The 23,263-nt window shown below is 45.6% G+C and overlaps 2 protein-coding genes across 3 annotated transcripts in view; one reads left to right on the forward strand and one right to left on the reverse strand.

Annotated features, from left to right (window-relative positions):
- The window catches only part of LOC128306851 (glutamate receptor ionotropic, kainate 2), a 110,643-nt gene extending 97,190 nt beyond the window's left edge, over window positions 1-13,453 (reverse strand). For both annotated transcript variants that reach the window (XM_053044477.1, XM_053044478.1), the window contains exon 1: window positions 13,330-13,453. In XM_053044477.1, coding sequence (XP_052900437.1) covers window positions 13,330-13,453 — 124 coding nt within the window. The remainder of the gene's footprint in view (window positions 1-13,329) is intronic.
- A 5,559-nt stretch (window positions 13,454-19,012) lies between these two features.
- On the forward strand, window positions 19,013-23,006 carry LOC128306961 (glutamate receptor ionotropic, kainate 2-like). Its single transcript, XM_053044643.1, has 7 exons — window positions 19,013-19,121; window positions 19,386-20,371; window positions 20,656-20,900; window positions 20,977-21,166; window positions 21,275-21,359; window positions 21,425-22,132; window positions 22,199-23,006. The coding sequence occupies exons 1-7, from the start codon at window positions 19,013-19,015 to the stop codon at window positions 22,696-22,698; spliced, it is 2,823 nt and encodes a 940-aa protein (XP_052900603.1). The 3' UTR covers window positions 22,699-23,006.
- The last annotated feature ends 257 nt before the right edge of the window (window positions 23,007-23,263 follow it).

The raw sequence follows: 23,263 nt of genomic DNA on the forward strand, positions 1-23,263 counted from the left end.
GGTAAAAATTGTGGTCTCGGTTGATACGAGTTTCCAAATTGTGGTCGAAATTTATGTGTCATCATTGGTCGTTGCCAATTGTTATGTGCTCTTGGTGGCAAAGGTGGAGCTGGTAATGGTATCAAATTTCGCGGTGCTGTGGGAGTATTGACCAATCTTGGTTTAGTCCACATTTTACGACATTCTACATTTTGGAATGAGATGCAGTAACTATAAGCTGCTGCTAAAGATGTTGGTTCATAATTTCTTATAAACTTGTGCACATCTCCATCAAGACCTCTGATGAAGGAATCTATTGCCTTTTTATTGTATGTTTCTATCAGAGCTTTTGAAGCTTCTGGATGTACAAATCTTTCATCTGTTTTTATTTGGTTTGCAATCAACGAGAGAAGTCTGTTCACTTCATCATAGAATATCTCTAAAGATCGTCCTCTTTGTTGGACGCTCATCAATTGAAAATCTAGTGTCTCTAGATCTCTCTTTTCTCCATAGTATGTAATCAATGTTCGTTTAATCATGTTCCAATTAATTCCCACATTTGATGCGACTAACGCATCGTTGGCTTCGCCTCTTATTTTTCGACGAACGAATTTGCAAATCATATGGAACTTGTTCTGTTGTTCCACTGTATGGATAGGTGTTGTTTGATACAATTTTATCAAACCATCTACATCATTGATCCAACTATTTAATTCACTTGGATCACCGGAAAATGTTGGTAAATCTTTAACTACTCCAGGAATCTTTTCGAATGATTCTGGGTTAACTGCACTTCCGTCACTTTTATAAAAATAGAGTGGTGGATCGCTAAAATCTTCTACGACCACTGTTTCTACTAATCGTGCCTCCAAGGCTGCGATTCGATTAGTTAGAGCTTCCATTTCGATATTTTCCGATTCACTTTTTTCTAACTTTGCCTTTTTCTTATTACGTTCTGCCGATTCTATTCTGGCAGAAAATCGATGTAGGGATGTCATTAAATCCTCCAGTTTGATAATTTTTTTCACAATATCGGAGTTATAAATCGAATACCGAATTAAACTTTTTCACGAATTAATTTCACTCACTTTTAAACGAAATAATTTTTGTATTTTTCTCACCTTTATAGCTTTTGTACTTACATTAATAGATGCATATTTCCCTCCTGTGATGGGGCTGTTTTATCTTCACCTCCTCTTACGGGGCTGGTTTGTCTTCACCTCCTCTTACGGGGTTGATTTCTTCACCTCCTCTTACGGGGTTGATTTCTTCACCTCCTCTTACGGGGTTGATTTTGTCGCTCGGCCCTCCAGAGATTTCCAGTGACTCCTTCCTTCTCGGTGTGTTGGTGTGATCCTTTTCCTCCGGGAACGAGTTGTTAGCTGCTTCCGGCTACTCGGGCACCTGTGCACACGGCTGCAATTTGCGATCGGGAAAGATGTTGTCGCGACGCGGTGTGATTAACACTCTAACGTGATCACTACTCGGTACTTGCGACACTGTGTTTTACACTCTCACATGAAAACTACATGCACTGTACTATACTTCACTAGAGGTCCCTATTCGGGCGCCAGTTAATTTTTACATGGCCGGTTTGGCCATAAAAAAATATGTGTTTTTATTAACTAAAACTTAAAACTAAGTCTTAACACTATTGAGTTCCTAACCAGACCTGCACTGGTTGGCTGCTTAACTAGAACTGCTTCGTCTGAATGCTCAACTGGAACTATGTTGCCTTTGCTTTGTTTTGCGTGGATGCCGGTTGATCTTGGGAACGGATGTTTATGTTGAATGCGCGTTGTCAGCTCTCTTGGTGTCAACGCGATTATGCTCTTTGTTCGATGTAACGCTGCACGGGAATTTGTTTACGCTGCGGCGCAATCTGTTTACGAAACGCGATCTGTTTATGAAGTGCGATCATGACTGTAGGAATATACGTTGCGCTATGTTTTATGCTGAGTATGCATTATGCTGCCTTTGTGTTGAATATGTGTTGTGCTGACTGTTGTGCTAACTGAATTCAATTTAGTTAACACCAATTGTTGGAGCCTAAAGTTATTTAATTTGCAGAAATGCTATAGTTGGTACTTGGAACAAAAGAACGAGGTAGCGAAATGCAACGAAGGGCGAAGTAGATTTATTAGTGTTAGTTTAGTTAGTAATGAATATATTGTAAGTAATTATAAATGTAAGCTCTCTTCCTTTTTAACCGCCGTGCTAGTCGAATGTGTCACAGCTGACGATTTATCACAATCAACAACAAGCAATCGGCCCAAATAACACTTTAAGTTTAATCATGGTTTTGAAGGTGTTAATATTTATTACAATCTTAATTCTTATTTTTAGACATGCATTTCTTGTAGCCCTTAATCAAACCATAATAAAGCACTGTTATCACCAAAAGACCCATCTACAGAACGTTGTTAAGACCAGTTCTTAAAACCTTCTCTAGAGAAATTTCACTCTGCGTAGTGTGCACTCCTCTCTCATGTTTTCTTTGGAGATGGCCAGGCCTCATACCGCAATGTACCAAAATAGTCTTTAAACGCAGCGTCTGATGTAATGTTAAAGGAATAAAGTTTTACAAACGCATTTATCACGACCAATAGCTATGAAGCAGTTATCCACCGCACGAACTGTCAAAAATGTTAACAAATACTGATTAATTTTAAATATTGGTAGTAAAAAGACTAAATGGTCCTAAGACACGAAGAATGCAACTGGTTTTATGAATAAGTTTTAAGGCGCACTTAACGGTGCATCAAAAGATGCTTTAAAGTTAACTGGGAAATAGTTTTAATGGTCAATTTTGTAATTATCTTAAAGAGGGTTTAAAGACGTTTAAAATATAAAGACTGATTCACACAATCAAACCTAATCAAAATTAATTTCATCGAATCACACGAATCATGAAAAAATTTATTAAAACTAGTTTAATATTTAAATGCATAGAAAATGTAAGAGCAGTAGTATTTCATTTTCGGAAAATTGCAAGCCATACCAATAAACGGCTTAATTAAGCCAAATCCTAGAATTTCGTTGCTTTTAATCAACTCGTCTAACAGGAATCTCGAGGAAAAACAAAGCATAAAAATAAATTTACATTATGCGAGAAGCATTACTATTTACGCTGTGTTTTTTTAACAAGCTTTTGGTTGGTTATTTATATATAAAAACGTATTTTCACAGAAATTTGCTCATTTTTGCATTATGCAACTTTTTTGTTAATCTGAATAAACCGAATAGCTGTTTCCATTTCAACAAAAAAACACACACACTAACCACCATAAAGTTATGTCAATCACTGTAACAAGCGTGACGCTTTCACACTTTTTTCGTGCTGTGAAACACCTAATGGAATAAAAATTGTAAGCAAAGAAATACAAAACACAGGAACAAGGCAACGAAACATGGTAAAGCATATTTAAAGTAACACATTAACAACATAACATCCAGAGAGGCTCGGTCGCCCGGCTCGGCACCGGCAGAACAAAGCAAACAATATAACTGCAAATTGAAAACAGCGGACATAGAGCAGCGAACAAGTGGAATTATTTTTTTTTCGGTGTGCTTCTTTTCCTTCTTCCGTAGCTTAAACGCAGTACATGGGCAGCAAACAAACAAAAAAGAAGGTACATCGAAAATTAGCTCTCAGAAAAAAATCGGATTATTTCCGATACACTTGGGACTTAACGAAAATTCCACAAAAGCGTCGCTTGGCTGCAGGGAGAAGCTATTTTTTTTTCTCGTTACGGTTGCTTGGAGCTTACAGCACGGATGCAGCCCAGACACGGTGAAAGGAAAATGGGGCATAAAATCTAGTGAAAAATAGTACATTACATAAATATACACTGGGATGATACAAGGAGTGGAAAATAGGGCTCTCCTTTGTAGGTGTGTGTGTTTGAGTTTTTTTCCTCTGGTACCATCCATTAGCGTTCAATATTGCTCTTAAATTCAAGATCGCCTGTTGGAGTGTGTATGGGTGCGTGTACTCAATATGCATACTTTTTCATCGTATCCCGCCTGGCACACATTTTCCACCAGTCATCGAAGGCCGGAGGGAAAATGTACGGGAAGGTTGGCACTGGTGACGCACCATTCATCGGAAGAAGCTGGTACGCTAAATTCGTTACATGGAAATGAATCGAATAAATTGTAATCATTTTAAGTACGCCTCACGGTACGGTTATGCCCGCCAAAAACCGAACATGCCGGGAAAAGCAAAATGGTGGCCAGGCCAGGTAACGCTGGGCCGGGCGCACAAGTACAAAGCAGCACGAAAAAGGAGAAAATGTGGAAATGTCCACATGCAGAGACGCTCTAGCATTTCCAAACGCTTTCGTTCCGTATTTAATTTGCTGCTTTGCTATCTACGAGAGAGAGAAAAAACCCCCCGACCCGACCAGGAAAATGTTCGATGCATTTCGCACGCAAAAAAAAAATAACTGGAATACATACAAAGCACGCACAAGTTAGTGAGTGCGTCGAAAAAAAATGTCAATGACCTGGTTGCCACTACTCCAACCGTACCGTGAATTATTTCGACAAAATGACACGAAGTACAGAAGGCTGCGGTGGAAATGTAAGGGTGGGGAAATGGAAAAATTCCGATGGTAAATTCTTTTCGGTTTCACAATCCGTCGTGTACCGCTCGGAAAGTCTCCGGTTGCCAACCGACGACCCTTCATTGTCACCTGAGTTTTTATTTTCGATTTCCACTCGCTTTATGGAGCAGCTTTTCTTGATGGAAATGTTTGTTTTTTTTTTGTACTACAACTTCAATGAATATATTTTTGGCAAATATGTTGCCATTTTGTTATTTAGCACCTTCGCAAGACTATCTGCTTTTGCTTTTTTCTTCCTGCTCTACTCCTCCCTAACGATGTTCAAGTGCTTTTCGCTCTCCCTTCTAATGTGTATTCTTTCCTTCCCTCATCCAAGCGTGTAACATTAATTAGGCAACCGTTGGCACAACCTTGAAGCATGGACGTTATTAGATTATAAATCCACCATTATTACAGCATTTCATACGTGAATACGTTCAGGACGTTGAAGATTTTGCCATCCGAAAAAGGGAAAGTCGATTCAACTTGCAATGTTTTCCTTTGTTCTCCCGGTTGGCACCATGTTTAATTCATACAACCGTATTTATTGTTCCCAGAAAGCTTTTTATGCTTGCACATACACAGGTGGACAGCAATAATTTTGTAGGATTTTATCGAATTTTTCGTGCTTAAATCGAATCAAACACCCGTCCCTTAATTGTGTCCAGACACCACACTGATTGGGTGCGACTAATTGAGAAAAAGGGATTTTCACTCTGATTGCTTTCCACCGCTCCACCGTGGTGTTGCAGTGAATGACGGAAGGCGACTCTTTCGCACCCACTGAAGGTGAATCGTGAGGTCCGAGGAACCATTTGGACACAAAACTGCCATCATGGCATGAAGAAATGGCACCTTTTCTTTTTTTGTGTGTGTTTGTTGCTGTTATTTTATTTCAAAAGTCCGCACACCCTCATCACTTTCCTTGATGTGTCATGCCGCATTTAAGTCTTTGCCACAGTAGCAAGCTAACAAGCCCAACGCTGGACAAACGGAACCCAACGCAAGCCAAACAAACAGTGCCCACAATGGGGAATGAGTTTTCTTTTCCCGGGTATTTCCTTTTCTGCAACTATGCAAACATAGATAAAGAATGGTCACATTTGAGGTGCTGGATGTGACAGCGCTTCAAAGCGACGAACCCCCAAAATTTGATTAACACGCGTGAAGGATAACGTGGGCGAGCGTACGCACAGGCCTTTCGAGGTCAGGTTGGGCTTTCGGATTGTTGATTTTAACATTTTAACGCTCAATTTAATTCGTATTCGCAAACCACAGCCACAGCCATGTTTGCGCTTCGATACCCCTACCCACCCCCGGGGAGGGGTGGCTGTCGTTTTTCGGACTGGGCACGCTGTTCGGAAGCGGACGAGCGGAGTGTGCAAGCAATTTACATCAAACCAACGGCCCATCAGGCACGGCACGTTGAGGAATCTCCGCTCCGGTTCAGCTAGCTCCGCTTATTTCCAGGTTTCTCACTCACCTAAATGGAGACGCCTGGTTGCTCATCGTATTGGTAGCAAACGCTACCGGTATGATGTTGATTGCGGTTGCGTGCGCCCCAATCCAGTTTGAATATTCGCACACAATATCGCTATGCAAGCGATTCGGGTGCAGATAGCACTGCTGGACAATTTATGAATAGCCCATCGGAAAATGAGGCCCCGAAAACCGTGGAAACTGTAACGCACAAATGGTTGATGGTATTGGGGTTGGCGCAAAAATTAGCATCTTTACCGTTCACTAAAGTGGCATTTTCATAATTATTGGATGACCTGGCGCATCAGGGTTGGCAAACACAGCGATATGCAATATTTTTTCTCTCTCTCTCATTGGCAAATTAATCGACAATCAATACATTAATTATACGGCACTTTAGTGTCCATGGTAATCGTTGATGGGAGGCTGGACGGGTTTCCTTATATTTGGGTGGTATAATTCATGTTCGCAAGTAACTGAACCGAATTTTATTGAGCGACAATTGAAGCATATCTCTCGCGGACACAATTTCCACGTGGTTGCGTGGGCTGGTTCTTTTATATCGCACTGCACCGTTAACAATTGCTCTCATTAATATAAAAGCAACAATTTCCAACGAATGTATGCTCGGTACGAGTGGGTTTGGGTGTAGCAATAATACAAAAATATGTTACGAATTGATAAAAAAAAAACAAACAGAAATATGACAGCATTTCCGTTTAACATTCAAATATTTCGGCATAGGCATCAGTTTGAAATTATTGCAAACAGTCGCGCTTCGGTAAATATCTGAACAAAAATAAAACAGTTCAACTACCTATAATAATTTATATTTTATATTGAATTAGCTGAAAAACATATAGCAGTGTCCCTTGTTACATCATACAGCAAACTATCCAATGCCAAAAATGGGCGAGTGCCACATTTAATTACATGCTACAATATTGATTCACACGCAATATCAAACCAGTGAAATTGCAGATAATTAATTACAATCGCTGCCGGGTTATGCGTTCTTCGAAAAATTAATCAAATCACCCAATGTTTGTACATTGCTATAAACAACAGCAAAAACTTCACACAAAAACATCACAAATTCATTTCTCAATCGAACGGAACAACGCGAATAGCGCTCCATTTCTCGGGAAATCCAATCACTCGCTTCGGTAAGTGGTTACTTTTTCCGGTTCCGAAACTGTTCGATTTCTGGCGCTTGGCGGTAAGTTTTCCACCACAGCAGCAGCAACAGCAACTACCCTTGGCGGCCTCGACAAATCTGTCGCCCCGTGCAATTTATGTGAATATTTCGAAACTCTCCACCTGAACTTTCGAGATCGAGACGATGAAAAATCTGCCGTTTTTGCAAAATTCTTGCCCAAAGCTTAGCTTGCTGTGTCTGTGCCGTGTTGAAGCAAACGCCCTGCAACGTTGGGCCGGGCTGGAAATGGATGGCTTTTAGCAGTACCCCCGATTGAAAACTCGCCCGTTTGGTTCATAATGCTTTGCCCATAAAACAAAAACCAGCTGCCGGCAGAGCGCGGCAGGAAAGGAAAAATGATCATGGATGATGGTGGGGCGCAGGGGGAGGAGAAAGGGAGAGTGAAATTTTCGGAAAATACGTCGCCTTTCCCTACGCCCCGCGCCCAGCCTTTTCCTCGGACTGGTGGGCGATTTTATCTAATTTCTCCCTAAGATGGGCGTTCCCTTCGGCAGAAAAAGTGGCGGTAAAGAGACGGTTGAAGCAGAAAGGGGTTGAACTTTCCCTACTAATTTGCTTCCCTTAAAAACATCCCTGCAACGACTTTCAACTTCTCAGACCCTCCTTGGCTACCCTTTTCCGGGGCCCACCCTTTTTCTACTCCAGCTTTACCTAAGGCGGGCGATGTTCTGTCGTAAAAGTATCTTTTTACCCTTACATTCGAACGCTGCTGCGTTCGGGCAAGAATGCGTTTCTATAAAATGGATCGGGCAAGAAAGCGGGCGAATTGGAACTGGAACCGGTTCGAAAATGGAAATAACCTGCCTGCGTGTTCAGAAGGACCTTCCCGTGGATGTCCTTTTTCTCAATCGGAGGCCCCGTGTAAGTTGTCGACGCAATCACCGCAAACCGTCGCATACGTAAAACAAACACGAAACAAATAATTCCCTCACACACAGTTAGTGACGAATAAAGCGCTCCATTGCATCCTTCTTATTCATACAGTTTACTAAAATTGTTTTATTTTAAATTAAAAGAAAAACCCATGAAATGCATAAGCTGAGATGTAAAAGATTAAATTGATAAATAAGTGAAAATCAGTAGATAGAAAAGAGTGCAAGTGTTTCCTTTATTGTGCCGCTTACTGTACATGTTGGAAAAGCTGCAGCTTGGTGATGATTATAAGTTCTTAGCTAACTTTCCTTTTTCTGTATCAACGTACCGTCCGGCTCTCTATTTCTTTCACTCGCTCGCTGCTCGTCGCCGACCCACCCACAGTCAATTTATCTTGAAGCGATCCGTAAACAGGTCCCTTCTGGGGATTTACTTCCTTTCTGCGCTCGTGGTGGCTAACAAACGACAAACAGGCATTCTTTATTCCGCACTACATATCGCACACCCGGGCGAGAGAACCCCAAAAAAAAAGACACACACACCCAACCTAGCCCTAAAACCAAGAACGAGAAATGGAACGATTTGTAGTAATTCAATCAGAGAAATTCATCCCTTTCTATACGCCCCCCTGCACATGAGGGGTTGATTTTACCCTCGCAAACACACCCACACATAAACACACACTTTCACTATCAGCAACGGTCCCGGGTTGCTGGTCCGAAAATCGAAAGTGGTATCCTTTTGGACCTAGCCCACCCACCCTTCACCCAACAAGGCAACTTGACCAGAATGTTCCTCCTTCTCTTCTCGTTTTGTTTCGTGCGCGATGGTAGATCGCACTTTAAGTACGATGATACCGTAAACAATAAAAATGTCCCTAATGGCGGACAACAAACCCGGCCATCGTTTCGCCTGCAGCCCAACTGTGTCGCTCCTGGGGGTAGTGCATCCATCATTCGCAAAACGGCGTCGCGGGCGTACCGAAACGAAACGAATCGATCATCGCTTCGGTTGTCGGACTGGGTCTGTATGTTTGCATGCTGCCCGGTCGAACATTCGTCAAGTCAATCAATCACGCAACGATCGCATTTCCAAGGCCGTTCAACCCTCGCTGAACATGTTGAGCATTCAATTTCCTACTCCTCACAGAAGCTGGTTACTTCCTGTGCTACGACTTTTCACAACTCCTTCTCATCCTCAGCGCATATACACACAAAAAAATATCTCATATTCAGATAAACATTGGTGAACGGGGACAAAATTGTCACAATCTTTATGTTACGTTTTTAGTTACACATTTTGATGGATTTCTTCCGCGTTGTCATTGCTGTTTTGCTGCTCGCCCTTTTTACTGTCTCCATTCCAGTTGTGTGTTGTGTTGTGGTTATTACTTTTTCATCATACCTTCAACATCTTCATGCTATTTACAGGCCTACAGGGTAGACAGGGCGACTAAAACCCCGAAAGGAAATCGTAGCCCGTAACTGACTTGGAAAAAATACTACATCCGGATAACCCATGACGTGAACTTTTCATGTTGCGATATGCAACCAAACAACAACCAAGTTGGATAGAGAAAAAATAAAGCAGTATTATCCGCAAGAAAAACTACCAACACCGGCTTGGATAAAAACGCGCGACAATCTATACGGCGTGATATCGCAAAGCCATTCATCAAGACAGGGAGAGAGATAAATATATGACATGACAAGCGGAGATGGTGGTAGATGAACTCTCTCTCTCTCTCTCGCTCTCTCTCTCTCTCTCTCTCTCTCTCTCTCACTCTCTCTCTCTCTCTGGACACAATGGAGAAGCTACTACCTGGACGAACTCTTTCAGTTGTTCGATCAGCTCACCATCATCCAATGAGCAGGTCACGTCATTAGAATGATACCGGACGATCTAACCTGTAATGGCTTTTTAGACTGTCCATATGTAGGAACAGATATAAAAAATGCAAGTTCCTTTATTATCTATTTGCAACCAACATCCACTGTCACCAAGCACAGGGTGATTCATTCCCTACACATATGCAAACACAAGTCTTGGTAAGGTCCAAATTAAGGTTAAGTGATGACGTTGATGCATCCGTCAGTATGTCGGACATACGCAATTTCACCAAAATGGCCGAGATATTGAATTTTCTGACGATGGCGTTCGACTGTTCCAGAAGACTACTACAGTAATAGCCCCTTCTGGTGCAATACGATTCAGCCACCAATTTCGCTTTTCCACCGCAAAGTCATAAGCTACCAAGTCCAATCCACAATTTTGGGTCTTCCAGCTCTGTAACAGGCTTGAAACAATAAGTTAATTTACAAAAAAAAAATAGTAATGTCGACTCGTTACACTCGCGAAACAAAACCATCCCGTGAGTATAGTTCCAACACTTCTTTTGCGAAGTAATAACCCTGACAGTAAAGGTCACGTACTGCTGGAGCAGCTGCATTACGGATGCGAAGAACAGTCTGCCATCGCAACTATCGGAATAGTGTAGTCACTCCAGTCGTCCGGGACAACAAAGCACCCAAGGCAAAACAAAATGAACCCAACCATGCCGGGAGTCGAAACAAAAAGCACGGAAGATGCTGGAAACATGCCTTCTAATCGTGAAATCACACTACACCGCGCACGTTCCGGTACAGTCCATCGATGCGATGTCGTTTGGTACGGTTCAAACTTTATCATTTATAAGTATTTTGCCTTCTTCGCTCCTGTTGCGGTTGAAAGGTGATGTCCGTAGCAGGCGTCTCATCTGCTTCGGACGCGCGTGTGGGTATGAAGACACACATTCCTGCCCGAGTTCCACGCCACGGGCTGGAATTTCTGCCCCGTCAGCGAAAGACAATCATCGGGGAGCAAAGAATCAGGGCATCTTCGTCACATGGCCGAATGAAAGGACATGGGAAATCATGACTTTTCCGGTTGCTCCGGTGCTCTTTCCTCGCGACCCCGTCAAATCGATGGTTCCCATCCGGGTTCATCGGCCGTTGGGGGGTGTGCGGTTGGCACGGAGGAGGGCAGTAATGTTATTGGAAGATAAATTATAATTCCAACCCAGCTTGGGAGGCACCAGCACAACCTGCCAGCCAGGGGTCAGGTGTTTGCGAGGTTAGACACGCCGCGGCAACAGGGCGGGCACAGCAGGATCGACAGGGATGCCCGTAGGCGCACATGCTGTGGTTTTATTTTTTGCTTCGTCCTCGCTCCGCAACCCCGCCGCACCGCTGCAGCAGCAGCAGTCTTACCGCAGTCACGTACGGTTTACCGTCCTTTATTCCCACTGGATGAGCGCTTACAGCTAACCGGTCCGATGCTGAGGCGGTACATAGGCGGGCAGGTGTATCACACGGCGAACGGAGGGCCGCGCCTTGGTGCAAGCGACGTTCCGTTTTGCAAGAGCCGAACCGAATTGAGATATTATAGCTTCCGTTTTCCCGAAAACCTGCCGTCCCTTCCCGCCAACACACGGGAAACCCGGAATAAATAAGAAGGATGTGAAGTATGTGTGTGTGTGTTGTTTCGTGAAATTGCACAGTGGGCAGAATCGAACAAATATAGGGATACAATTATATTTTGTTTAATTATAACGCTTTTATGGGTTATCATTATGGTATTTTTAAGGACATTACATGGGCAATTATTGTAATTATATTGAATAGATTGAATAGATACGTAATATTTCCATTAATTAATTAATTAATTCAAATGTCGTGACTAGGACAACCTTGTCCTCTAGAGTCTTCAAGATGATAGTGGTCACTCCAGATATACATTATTTTGTGGTTTTAATTGTAAAGTTTTATTCAATTCTACAAATTTTCAACCCAATATAACACAATTTTTATCAAAAGTATAAAAAGTAGTTAAATAATAATTAAATAGTAACAGAATATCACATTCTATCACATGAAATAATAATATAAAATAATAAAGTTAAATAATCAAAACTTATTGTCTTGGAAGAAAAACTTCATGCGACAGAGGAAAAATTTAGTAGCCTCGACTGTATATAAACCATCTTTAGATAGCTGCGAATAAAACAATTACTCAGCTGCTCAACGTGAGCTGATGACATTTTGAAAGGAAATTCCAATAGTTTCTAGAACTCGGCTTATGCTGAGAACCATTGTTAGGTACAATAGGAAATTCGCATTAACAGCAAGAAGGTGAAAGAAAAAGCAACAAGGCTTTGATTGATATTTAAACAACGAACCATCGAAATTGGTTCGCCTGTCTGGAATGTATGCGTAGAAGGTGAGGAAAAGGTCAGTCTGTGAAGACGTAAATTACTGGCGTTATCATCATGCCCCCCTGCTCTCTTCCACCACACACCACCAGAAGATGAAACAGAACTAGAAATAACTGCCGCAGGTAGAGGAGTCTCAAAGCTTCAGCGCCTGGTTTTTTCTAAATGGCAAAGTCCCTCTGCTCACCGCAAAAATATAAACAACCATTAAAATGTCGCAGAACCTGCCGAACCATGACAAACAGTCAGCGTTTCGGGTGTGGTGAGCCACGCAAAACAAGAATGAGACTAGATTAGCGACAGCATAATCGCTTCCCGAGCATAGATTAACGCTGCCAGCACCGTCCAGTAATTAAAGCTGTCGAACCCGAGATTACTTTGGTGTGCATGCACAATTGATGCACGCCACTAAGCCGGGCAAGTTTCGTTCCATTTTCGCGCGCTGTATGGAACACCTTGGAATACCAAACGAAAAGAAGCATGAAAACTTCACTCCATTCGTGGATGAGATTTACTCATGAAACTATGCATAAGACAACACTAGTGTCAGCGGTTGTTGGCGTACGGGAGACGCATCATTATGGCTCGCTACCCGTAAACCAACCCGAAGCAAAACCTGCCCTTTGTGGCCGGGTTTTGTAGTCCCGGGGAAAGGTACCAACGGTTCTTTACATTCGGTTAGATCTCTCAACCCATTTTTTGTGTTTCATTTCTTTCGCCACCAATGAACGCAGTCAGCAACAAAAAAAAAACTCCAAACATCCGACCAAGTTATCCACGGGAGGTTTACCGAGGACTCAGTTGCTGCAATGCTTCGTACTTTGCCGAGGGTTTTTGGGGTCCGGTATCATCTTCAACTTTCAAACAACAACTCCAATCGGTTAGTATTTGCGTGTGGGCAACCATCGCCTGTGTCTACTCACCGATCCGGATGGCGTCCGGTAGTGCGCGGGCAGGTGCAGGACCGAACAGGGCTAGCAGCAGCAGGGCGACCCAGCAGCAGTAGTAGTCGCGCCACCGCCGGTAAGCTAACCGACCCACCGCCATCACTGTGTGCGCCGTCACTCACGGCCCCGACCGGTAGCTCACGTGCGGCTGCTCACCGGGCACTCTCGGACGCGGGACTGCAAATCGGGGGAAGCGAGTGACTCACGTCTCACTGCGGCAGCTCACTGCGTCGGGCTCTGCGCGCTTTTCCGGTTCTACCGCTTGCAAAGCGCTTACCACTACAACCACCCGTACGCACGTGTGCGTACACTACGACGAACTCGCGAGCGATGCGCGGGGCTGGTGGAGGGAGCTGGAGAGGGAAGGGAGAGAAAGGGAAATGGAAGAGGACGCACGCGTTTGCGTTATTTATGCACTACGCCAGTGGCTCACGAGCAGTCGGTTGAATGATGCTGCGTTCTGCTAACTGCTGCCAGGACGCTGTGGTTGATGGACGCTAGTGTTGGTGTGCTGATGTTTTGGTTTTGCACGACGCCATCCTCCCGCCCAAGGGTGGTAGGGATTTTACTCACACTTGGTTTTCGCTTCGAATCGCTCGGAAAGGAATACAATTTAACGCGTTCAAATCGTCACTTGTCAAACCGGGGGTTGATCAATGGGACTTCTTTTCGCTGTGAGTGACGCGAAACACCACAAACTCCATTGCCTCAGTTTACTGTCAATCCTTTACACGCAAACACACGCAATGCACTACGGAACGTCAATTTCGGTTCGAAAACCCAACACACAACATGCTGCTCGGGGCTTTTGCGCTTCCCGTAATAATGTCCCGACTATCTTTTTTTTTGCTTCCTTTCTTTCTTTCCCTTTGCTGAGAAAGATCTTGCCCCCCGCTCCACAAAAGGGATTAGGTTGATTGCAGTGTGGATAGTTAGAAGGAAGAATGTTTCTCCCGTACCGATACACCATACATTACGTACGCAGCTATTAATGCCAGTCAACAAACGGTAGCCGTTCGCTTCTGAACGTCAACGAGCACGTAACGCGTACACCACTACACGCACACGATGATTCAATCTGTCAAATATCCTTGAGTGTGTAACAGCGCGGATGCGCCCTGACGGTTCGCGTGGAAGCTCGCCGTAGGCATTCGTGGTCCACCGTCCACCGTACGTCACGCACCGGATGCAACCGCACCAGCACCGGAAGCGACACCGCTTCCTATCACCCAGCGTGTGTGATACCCTCGCCGTCAGAAACCTGCTCCGAACCCACCCTCCAATACACTATCCACAATGCCCACTCACAAACACACACGTCTATAACCAACACGCGGCGAAAAGCAACAGCCCTGGGCGCGGGGTACGAATCTGGGGAGGGGGAGGCTATGGGGCGAATGATACACCTCCCAGCAAAAGCGAACGGAAGCTGCGGGCAACTAACTGCAAACTGACTGTTGGTCGCTCGTGGCGATCACCTTTTAAAGGATCTCTTCCCCAAAAACGGTGCTTCCAACGCGCTGGTGAGTGTACCCGACCTGCCGCACCGAGCGTTGCAAAGGATGCCACCACACTGACGCTTCCGAAAATCGGCCATCCTGCCAGCCGGATGCTGTGGACCAGTAAGGCACTCACTGAGCGCGTCGTGATTTCGTGAGCGAAAGCTCCGCGAACGAGCTTTTGGTGAGTGGCGCGCCACATGCGCACATTTGCGATTTTGAGGGTACCGTAGACCACTCACGGCGGCACTCGGACTCATCCTCTCTCCCGAAGGTGTACGGCACTGATAACGATGACTGGGGAGCGCTACACGGCACTCACCACACACTTCGTGGATGCTGTGAAAACATACGATGAGTGAAGGAGAGCAAATGAAAGTTGTTATCAATCGGCGCTCGGCACTCAGCAGCCCTTGCGAATCGAAATAAAAGCTGTCTTACTTCCAAGAGCTTCGTGAAACAATTCGTAGTGAATCGAATACCTACCAAAGCGAAACATTTCAACAGCTTCATTTATTATACTGTTGTTGCAAATAGTTAATTTATTTTTAAATAAATAATCAATCATGACAGTTTGCTCGAACATTATTTTTTGGAAGATGGCCACTTTATATAAATACTAGCTGTATGTGTGCACCACACACATCAATCTTACCTACAGCAGTCCACCATTTCAGGCAATTGTTTGCAAAAAGCCATGCACCATCTGACACATAGGTCCCGATGCATGCAGTCATTAATTATTCCCGAGCGCCCTAACAGCGCAGGGCTGCAAGAACGATTCAAAAGTTCAAGTGGTATGATGGATGGCAGCAACGACTCTATAATGGTTCGTTTGCTAATGGCTGCAATATGTGAGAGTGTGTGTTTTATTTTTTAATGTTGCAAAACATCCCCCCTTTTTCATTTCTATGTGCAGTCACGAAAGCTACTAGCAAATGAAAAGAAAAGCTTCTTTTAAGCTGCTGCATTCAGTGACAAAATCTTGTGAAATTGTGCTAAAAGCTTTCTGGCGGAACTTCCGTCACGGAACTACGTAATTCAAAATGTATTTTTGTTACAGAAAGCACCCCCTGGCAAGCTTCAAAAAGCTATGTGAAAGCTTGCGTGCATCGAACTATGTTTGCAACCCTTTACCATTAAATCATTACAATCAATCAATCACCATTAAATCGTAGAGGCATTGTTATAACAATTTATTTTTCCATTTATACTAGTGCTATTCCTTGGATAAACAGTAAAGAATCGGATCTTACGAGTTCCAAGTTCAATGTCTGAAGAATATCAGATAAAAACAATCGAATCAAAACATCAACAAATAACAAAGTTATAGCTCAAGAAGCAAACTCATTCATATGCGGAAACGTCTATCCCCTCTGTTGGGAAGTACTATTCCGAAAACCGACAGTGGGTTGCTCACCGACACCAGATGTTTCTAATGCAGTCTAGCCGCACCCGTATACTGACCAGATTCTCCCACATGCAGTTTGCTGCCGCATGTTTTCGTTCTGCACACATTCCACATGTGCACGTGGTTGGCTTTTCATTTCCCTGTCTGTGACCCCAGATGTTTCACATCTGTTCGGGTGCTATTGTTGAGCAACAGAGTTCAAGACCAAGGGCAGAACCAACGGACACACTATTTTTACTATCCACCGCATGTAGGATGGCAACATTTATAACCACGCCCGAGGATATATTCGTAGCGCGGAAGACTCGGTTGCACCGTAAGCGACAATCCCTGGATCGACGTTTTCTAGCGAGGAAGTAAAAGAAATAAAGAGGTGGATTTTTTTTAAAGTAAGTAACAACTAACAGCAAATGGCAATCAAAAGCGAAAATCAGACAGTAAGAAGCCAACATCAAAATGGTTATAAAAAAGCATTGAATAGACGAAAACGAATGAAAAGTGAACAACCAAAGGACGAAAATTGGAACAACAGCTGATGGGAATATCAGATTAACATTAAAGCTTAGGAGCGACCTTAACTTTGGGGTCCTCCACAAGACCTCCTCAAGTCTTACAGTTCGTCCTGTACTGCTTAATACGAGCTTCGACGATGGCATCCTCAAGCATAACGTGGAGTAGAGGTTAATACAGAGATATAAACTAACATGAAGCATGCAGTTCCGATGAAAGAAGTTAAATTAATTCAATTTCTCACACTATGCAATTCTGACGAGTTGAATACTTGATCTTCGTCGTAGGCAATTCGTTTTAATTGAAGTATTCTAACTGGAATATCTAGCCAGAAAATGTCGAAAGACTCAATCTTCACGGGGCACAAGCTGCTATTATGTTGAATAAATTTCACTTGGCAAAGCCTTGAAGAATTGTCGTTGAGATTAGATATCTTGAATGAAGATGCTCAAAAAAGTTCAAAATGTCGCTTCGTGAGAATAAGACAGAAATTATAAGAATTTTCAAAATGCCGAGATCTTGTCTTCATCCCAAGACGACGTACTATCTCCGTTAGCAATTGAAGAGTAGCAACGCTCAACTAACCAATGAGAAGAACACTTGTTCGAATGCACCCTGGAGTTTAGCGTTTCTCGCGCAGTGCCGTAGCTGGAACGGTAAGCTAGTAGAGCCGAAAACGTTACGCTCTTGCGAATCCACTCGCAAATGGTTTCTCCGTGCGGAGCATTTAGCTAGAGCGCATCTATCACATTTTCACCTATTTTTGCCTATCTATCAACAGGCAGGCCGGCATCAACGGTTACGTGCGGAAATTGCACCAGCACGCTTCGGCGTGCCGAGGGCCTAGAGACACAATTTTCTCCTTAAATTAATTATTGCCCCCAACCTCTCCACCCATCGGTCCCTTGCGTCTGTCGGCAAAATCAATACCTGGCCCGGCAACAGGAAATTGTTGCAGCACGTAAACGTCATTCGCGTTAATAAACTGCAAAACTCGGTTAGTGGACGTACGGCCCAGGCGGAAATGCCTAGCGAAATGCATCGCCCATAAAGCGGGCGAATAAAGTTTGTTTACACTAACAGGGAAGGCGGTCAGCTAAAATGGAACAAATTTCCTTTGCCGAATTGGAAATGATTTAATTCCTCCTGACTGTTTAGTGCTTCTCAACGAATGAGTACTGGACTACAGCAACTAAGAACAAATTTTTGGGGTTTTTTTTCTAACAAAACTAGATAGAGCCTGATTTTCTACTATTAAATTCCATTTTGGGCACGTCCTGGGGATCTATTTCATGCTCTCCGAAAAAAAAACGGGTGAGCATACATGGTAGAAGCGGTACAGTTTAAGAAACACTGTCCAATCGTTGGAACTCATCGGACTATGACGTATGTACTATTCTCCCTCTGCAGCAAGCAGATGGGCCAGCCGCTGTTGTTAGATTCTATGCTCATCCTAATTATGTTTACTCTTCCTATTCACCCCGCACTCCTTCCACATATCCCTTTTCCCGCCCTACCCTTCCTTAATAGGGGGAGTTTACGAATTTTGCTCTCACGGTCGACTCGTGCTTGGCTAAAAATAGAGAGAACACACACGGCGTTTAACGCTTTTTAGTCTTATGGCATTTTTGTTTGGCAGTCGTAACGAGCCAGCAACATTTACCAGCCTGTCCCTTTTTGTCCTTTTTGCTTTGCCGCACGCGGACACGCGGGCACTGACCGATCGGTCCGTAAAAACACACCAAAGACTCCATTCTAGCCGAATAGCCGAACCCCGACTGTCTTGTCACTGTGACATTACATTTCGCGCGCAGTTGCGTGCTCATCGCTCGGATCGAACAGTTCGGTGCTATTTTTATATGTCTTCTGCTTGCAGCGTACTAGCGCCACCGTACTGAAGATCGGCTCATCGAGGGCGAGGGCAAAGAAAAACCTTGGGCAACCGGCAGCACAGATAGAAGACGTTGCGCGACAACCCAACGGGTCGGATCGGCGATCGGGCCGCGTGTTGCGCATCAAGTTGTGCTGGGACTGTACTCGGTGCGTTTGTAGCCGTGACGGCATCACCACGCGCTTGTGTAGGTACATTTGGGACACGGTCGATACGGTGCGAGTTCTATGTGTTCTGGCAGCAGCTGTCAGTGTGCCATCGGCGTACGACAAAAAAGAGCAGCGTTCTGTTCGATTGGTAATAAAATCACAATCAAAGGATTAGTACGTGATCGACGATTCCAGCGGGATGGCGCACAAAAGCTGCGGCACGTGTGTCTGCGTCAATCTGCCACTGATACTACTGCTGGTGCACGCGTTCGGTGGATCTGTCGAGGGAAAGCGAGAAATTCCCGTCGGTGAGTGTGGATGACCGCGTGTATGTGTGTGTGTGTGTGTGTGCGCGCTGCCACAAAAATGAGAAAATAAAGGCGTCCTCTAATGTCGCAATCAAAGATCCACAATCAATACACAGCATAGCTGCAATCACAACCCCCATTAGCGTTCCGAAACGAGCAGGTGTACGGCGTGTGCTATTTGCGTGACATGCGTATGCCCCCGTTACGACACCATTCCGGATTGTATATTTCGTCATACTGTTTTTCTTTTTCGTTTCGCGCCAGGCGCCATTTTCCATCAGGTACCGGACCACAGCTATGAGTCTGAGATTGCCTTCCGCTATGCGATCGAGCGCGTTAATATGCATGAGAAACATTTCGAGCTGGTCCCGATCGTGCGGTACGTTTCGCCCGAGGACAGCTTCAAGACGGAGCGCAAGGTGTGCGAGTTGGCGGCGGAAGGTGTGACGGCCGTGTTCGGACCTTCCTCCATACTGACGTCCGGTATCGTCGGGTCGATCTGCAAGACGCTGGAGATACCGCACATCATCACGCACTGGGATCCGGAACCGCTGGGCGGCATTGATCCGGAGCTGCAGGCGATGACGATTAATCTCTACCCGGAGGCGGACGTACTGTCGCGTGCGCTGGCAGACCTGATCGTCGACTACAGCTGGAAAAGCTTCACCATCATCTACGACTCGGACGAGGGGTTGATGCGGTTGAAAGACATACTGCAGATCCATGGACCAAGCGATGCGCCCATCACCGTCCGCCAGATCGATGACGATCCCGACTATAGACCGCTGCTGAAAGACATCCAGTCGTCCGGCGAGTCGCACATCATACTGGAGATACGGCCCGATCGCATACTGGAGCTACTGCGCCAGGCCAAGGAGGTGAAGATGTTGGAGGAATACCAGAGCTACATCATCACCTCGCTCGACGCACACACGATCGATTTCGAGGAGCTGCGCTACTCCCGGTCCAACATTACCGCGCTGCGGCTGATGGACACCAAAAGCTTCGATATCAAGAACGCCGTGCACGACTGGGAGCAAGGCGAGGCGCGCATGAAACGTCAGTTCCGGGTGTCTCCCGAGCACGTGCACACCGAGTCTGCACTGTACAACGATGCGGTCAAGATCTACGCCACGGCGATCCGCGAACTGGACGCAACGGAGGAGATCACCCCATCCCGGCTATCCTGTGGGAGCAAAAACCTTCGACAATGGCCATTCGGGCTGCGGATCATCAACTACATGAAAGTGGTAGGTAGTAGTGGTGGGTTATACGATTCATTTCCCGTGTTCGCCCTGGAGTCGGGTGCGAACATATCGGAATCTCGCTGCACCTGCACGGGTCGGAGTCACTTATGGCACCTTGCACTTGCCGGAGTCTTGGCACCTACCGAACCTACTTGTACCTACGGGTCGACACGAACCTACTCGGGACGCTTACGGATGGCTCACGGTAGATTCGAGTCGACCCGCACATTACCAGTAGGTAGTCGCAACATTGCCCCATAATCAAAGTTTGCATGTACTCCTGGTAGAAAACTGAGCACGGCATCACGGGTCCAATCATATTCGATGATTTCGGCCGCAGGGCTCACTTCCACCTGGACATAATCGAGCTGAGCAAGGACGAGGGCTTCAAGAAGATTGCCACCTGGGATCCAACGCACGGTGTTAACTATACGCGCAGTCAAGGTGAGGTCTACTCTCAGATCGTAGAGTCGTTGCAGAACAAGACCTTCATCGTGGCGTCCCGCATCGGTGCCCCATTTCTTATGTTTAAGTATGTCCCAACTATGGTCACTTTCCCCAATACTTCAATTGTCTTATTCCTGTTGTGTTGTACGAAAAAACCACAGAGAGAAGAAGGATGGCGAATTTCTGGAGGGCAACAACCGCTTCGAGGGCTACTCGCTGGAGCTGATTGACGGTATTTCGAAAATTTTGGGCTTCCAGTACAGGATGGAGCTGGTGCCGGATGGAAAGTATGGTTCCTACAACAAGGTTACCAAAAAGTGGGACGGTCTCGTTAAGCACCTGCTGGATCGTGTAAGTATAGCGGGATGGAGCAGATGAAATATATGTCCTTTGGTAGTAAAACTTTTGTGGTGATCTCTACTTGCAATATCCTTTCATTCGCCACTTTTGACGATGTAGAAAGCGGACCTAGCGGTGTGTGATTTGACAATCACGTATGAGCGTAGAACAGCCGTCGACTTCACGATGCCCTTCATGACTTTAGGTGAGTGAGCGGCAGTTGCATATCTTCGTCACAGGTGAGCTAACATCGCTCCTTATATTATGCAGGTATCAGCATATTGTACGCCAAACCTGTACAGCAACCGAAGGATCTCTTCTCTTTCCTGTCTCCCCTCTCGCTGGACGTTTGGATCTACATGGCGACGGCGTATCTCGGCGTCTCAGTTTTGCTCTTTGTGCTCTCGCGCATGGCACCAGCGGACTGGGAAAATCCGCATCCCTGCAAGCAGGACAACGACGAGGTGGAAAACATCTGGGACATGTTCAACGCCCTCTGGCTGACGATGGGCTCGATCATGGGGCAGGGTTGTGACATTCTGCCGAAGGCCATCTCGACCCGTTTGGTGGCCGGCATGTGGTGGTTCTTCGCACTCATCATGCTGTCGTCCTACACCGCCAATCTGGCCGCCTTCCTGACGATGGAGCGCATGGATGCGACGATCGAGTCGGCGGAAGATCTGGCGAAGCAGAGCAAGATTAAGTACGGCGTCGTGATGGGCGGCAGTACGATGGCGTTCTTCCAGACGTCCAACTTCTCCACCTACCAGCGCATGTGGGCATCGATGGAGTCGGCGCGCCCGTCCGTCTTCACCAAGAGCAACGATGAGGGTCGCGATCGCGTCATCAAGGGCAAGCGGATGTACGCGTTCTTGATGGAGTCGACCTCGCTCGAATACATCACCGAGCGGTACTGCGATCTGACGCAGATCGGTGGCTTGCTCGACTCGAAGGGCTACGGTATTGCGATGCCCGTCAGTAAGTATATTCGTCCGTCTGCGACTCCACTTATCTAGCAACATGCAACATATTTCTATCTTTCAGACTCACCTTATCGTACGGCGATCAGTGGTGCGGTGCTCAAGATGCAGGAGGAGGGCAAGCTGTACCAGCTCAAAACACGCTGGTGGAAGGAAATGCGCGGTGGCGGCCAGTGTACCGAGGTGCCGAACGCGTCCGGCGAGAACGAGCTCGGCATCGGCAACGTCGGCGGTGTGTTTGTCGTCCTTGCGCTCGGCTGTCTGTGTGCGTTCATCATCGGCATCCTGGAGTTCCTGTGGAATGTGCGCAAGGTCGCAGTGGAGGAGAAGGTAACGCCCTGGGACGCGCTCAAGGCGGAGCTCAAGTTTGCCCTCAACATCTCCGTCACGTCCAAACCGGTGCACAACACGCTCAGCGAATCGACCGCCAGCGGGAAGAGTTCGCTGCGGTCGAAGTCGGAGTCGAGGCGCGGCTCCGAGCTGGCAGGACGCGGCAACAATGTGCGCACCGCGGCCAGCCTCAACAATATCGACAAGATTGGGTTCGTGTTTGACAAGAACTAGCGCCGACGGTGCGTTCCGCTGCGAGTTACTAGATGCCCTTATTGCTGCCATGTTGTTACAGGTTACATTACCAATAAAGCGTTCCCTTACTGCTAGTCAACGGATGGGGTTGGACAATCTGTTACGGTGAGTTGTCATCATGAGCAATAGACAACGCGATCACCACGGGGTGTCTTTGATATTTCTATAGAATACAAATGCATGAATCGTATATTCGAGAATATAATGCAGACGCTACAGGGGTTTGGCGAGTGTTTTGTTCAATCTACTTTGTTAGCCGTGACACAACGAACACGAATAGGAGAAGGATTTTGTCAACAGCTGCGTAACAACTTAGACGTCATCTTACAGGGTATCCCGAATTTTTTGACAGTTTTCCATCAATTTTAAAATCCGTCCCGAGATTTTTTGTCATCGTCTCATCAATTTTTGAATTCTTCCCAAGGCTTTTTGACGGATTCCCATATATGGTTTTCCATGAATGCATTTGAACCTGTGATCTTTTCTCCCTTATCTGTGATTCAATACAATTGCAGGATACTGTGGGAAAGCGGAAGACAATTTA

The sequence above is a fragment of the Anopheles moucheti genome, chromosome X, assembly GCF_943734755.1.
Source record: "Anopheles moucheti chromosome X, idAnoMoucSN_F20_07, whole genome shotgun sequence".
In the NCBI taxonomy this organism is placed as follows: domain Eukaryota; kingdom Metazoa; phylum Arthropoda; class Insecta; order Diptera; family Culicidae; genus Anopheles; species Anopheles moucheti.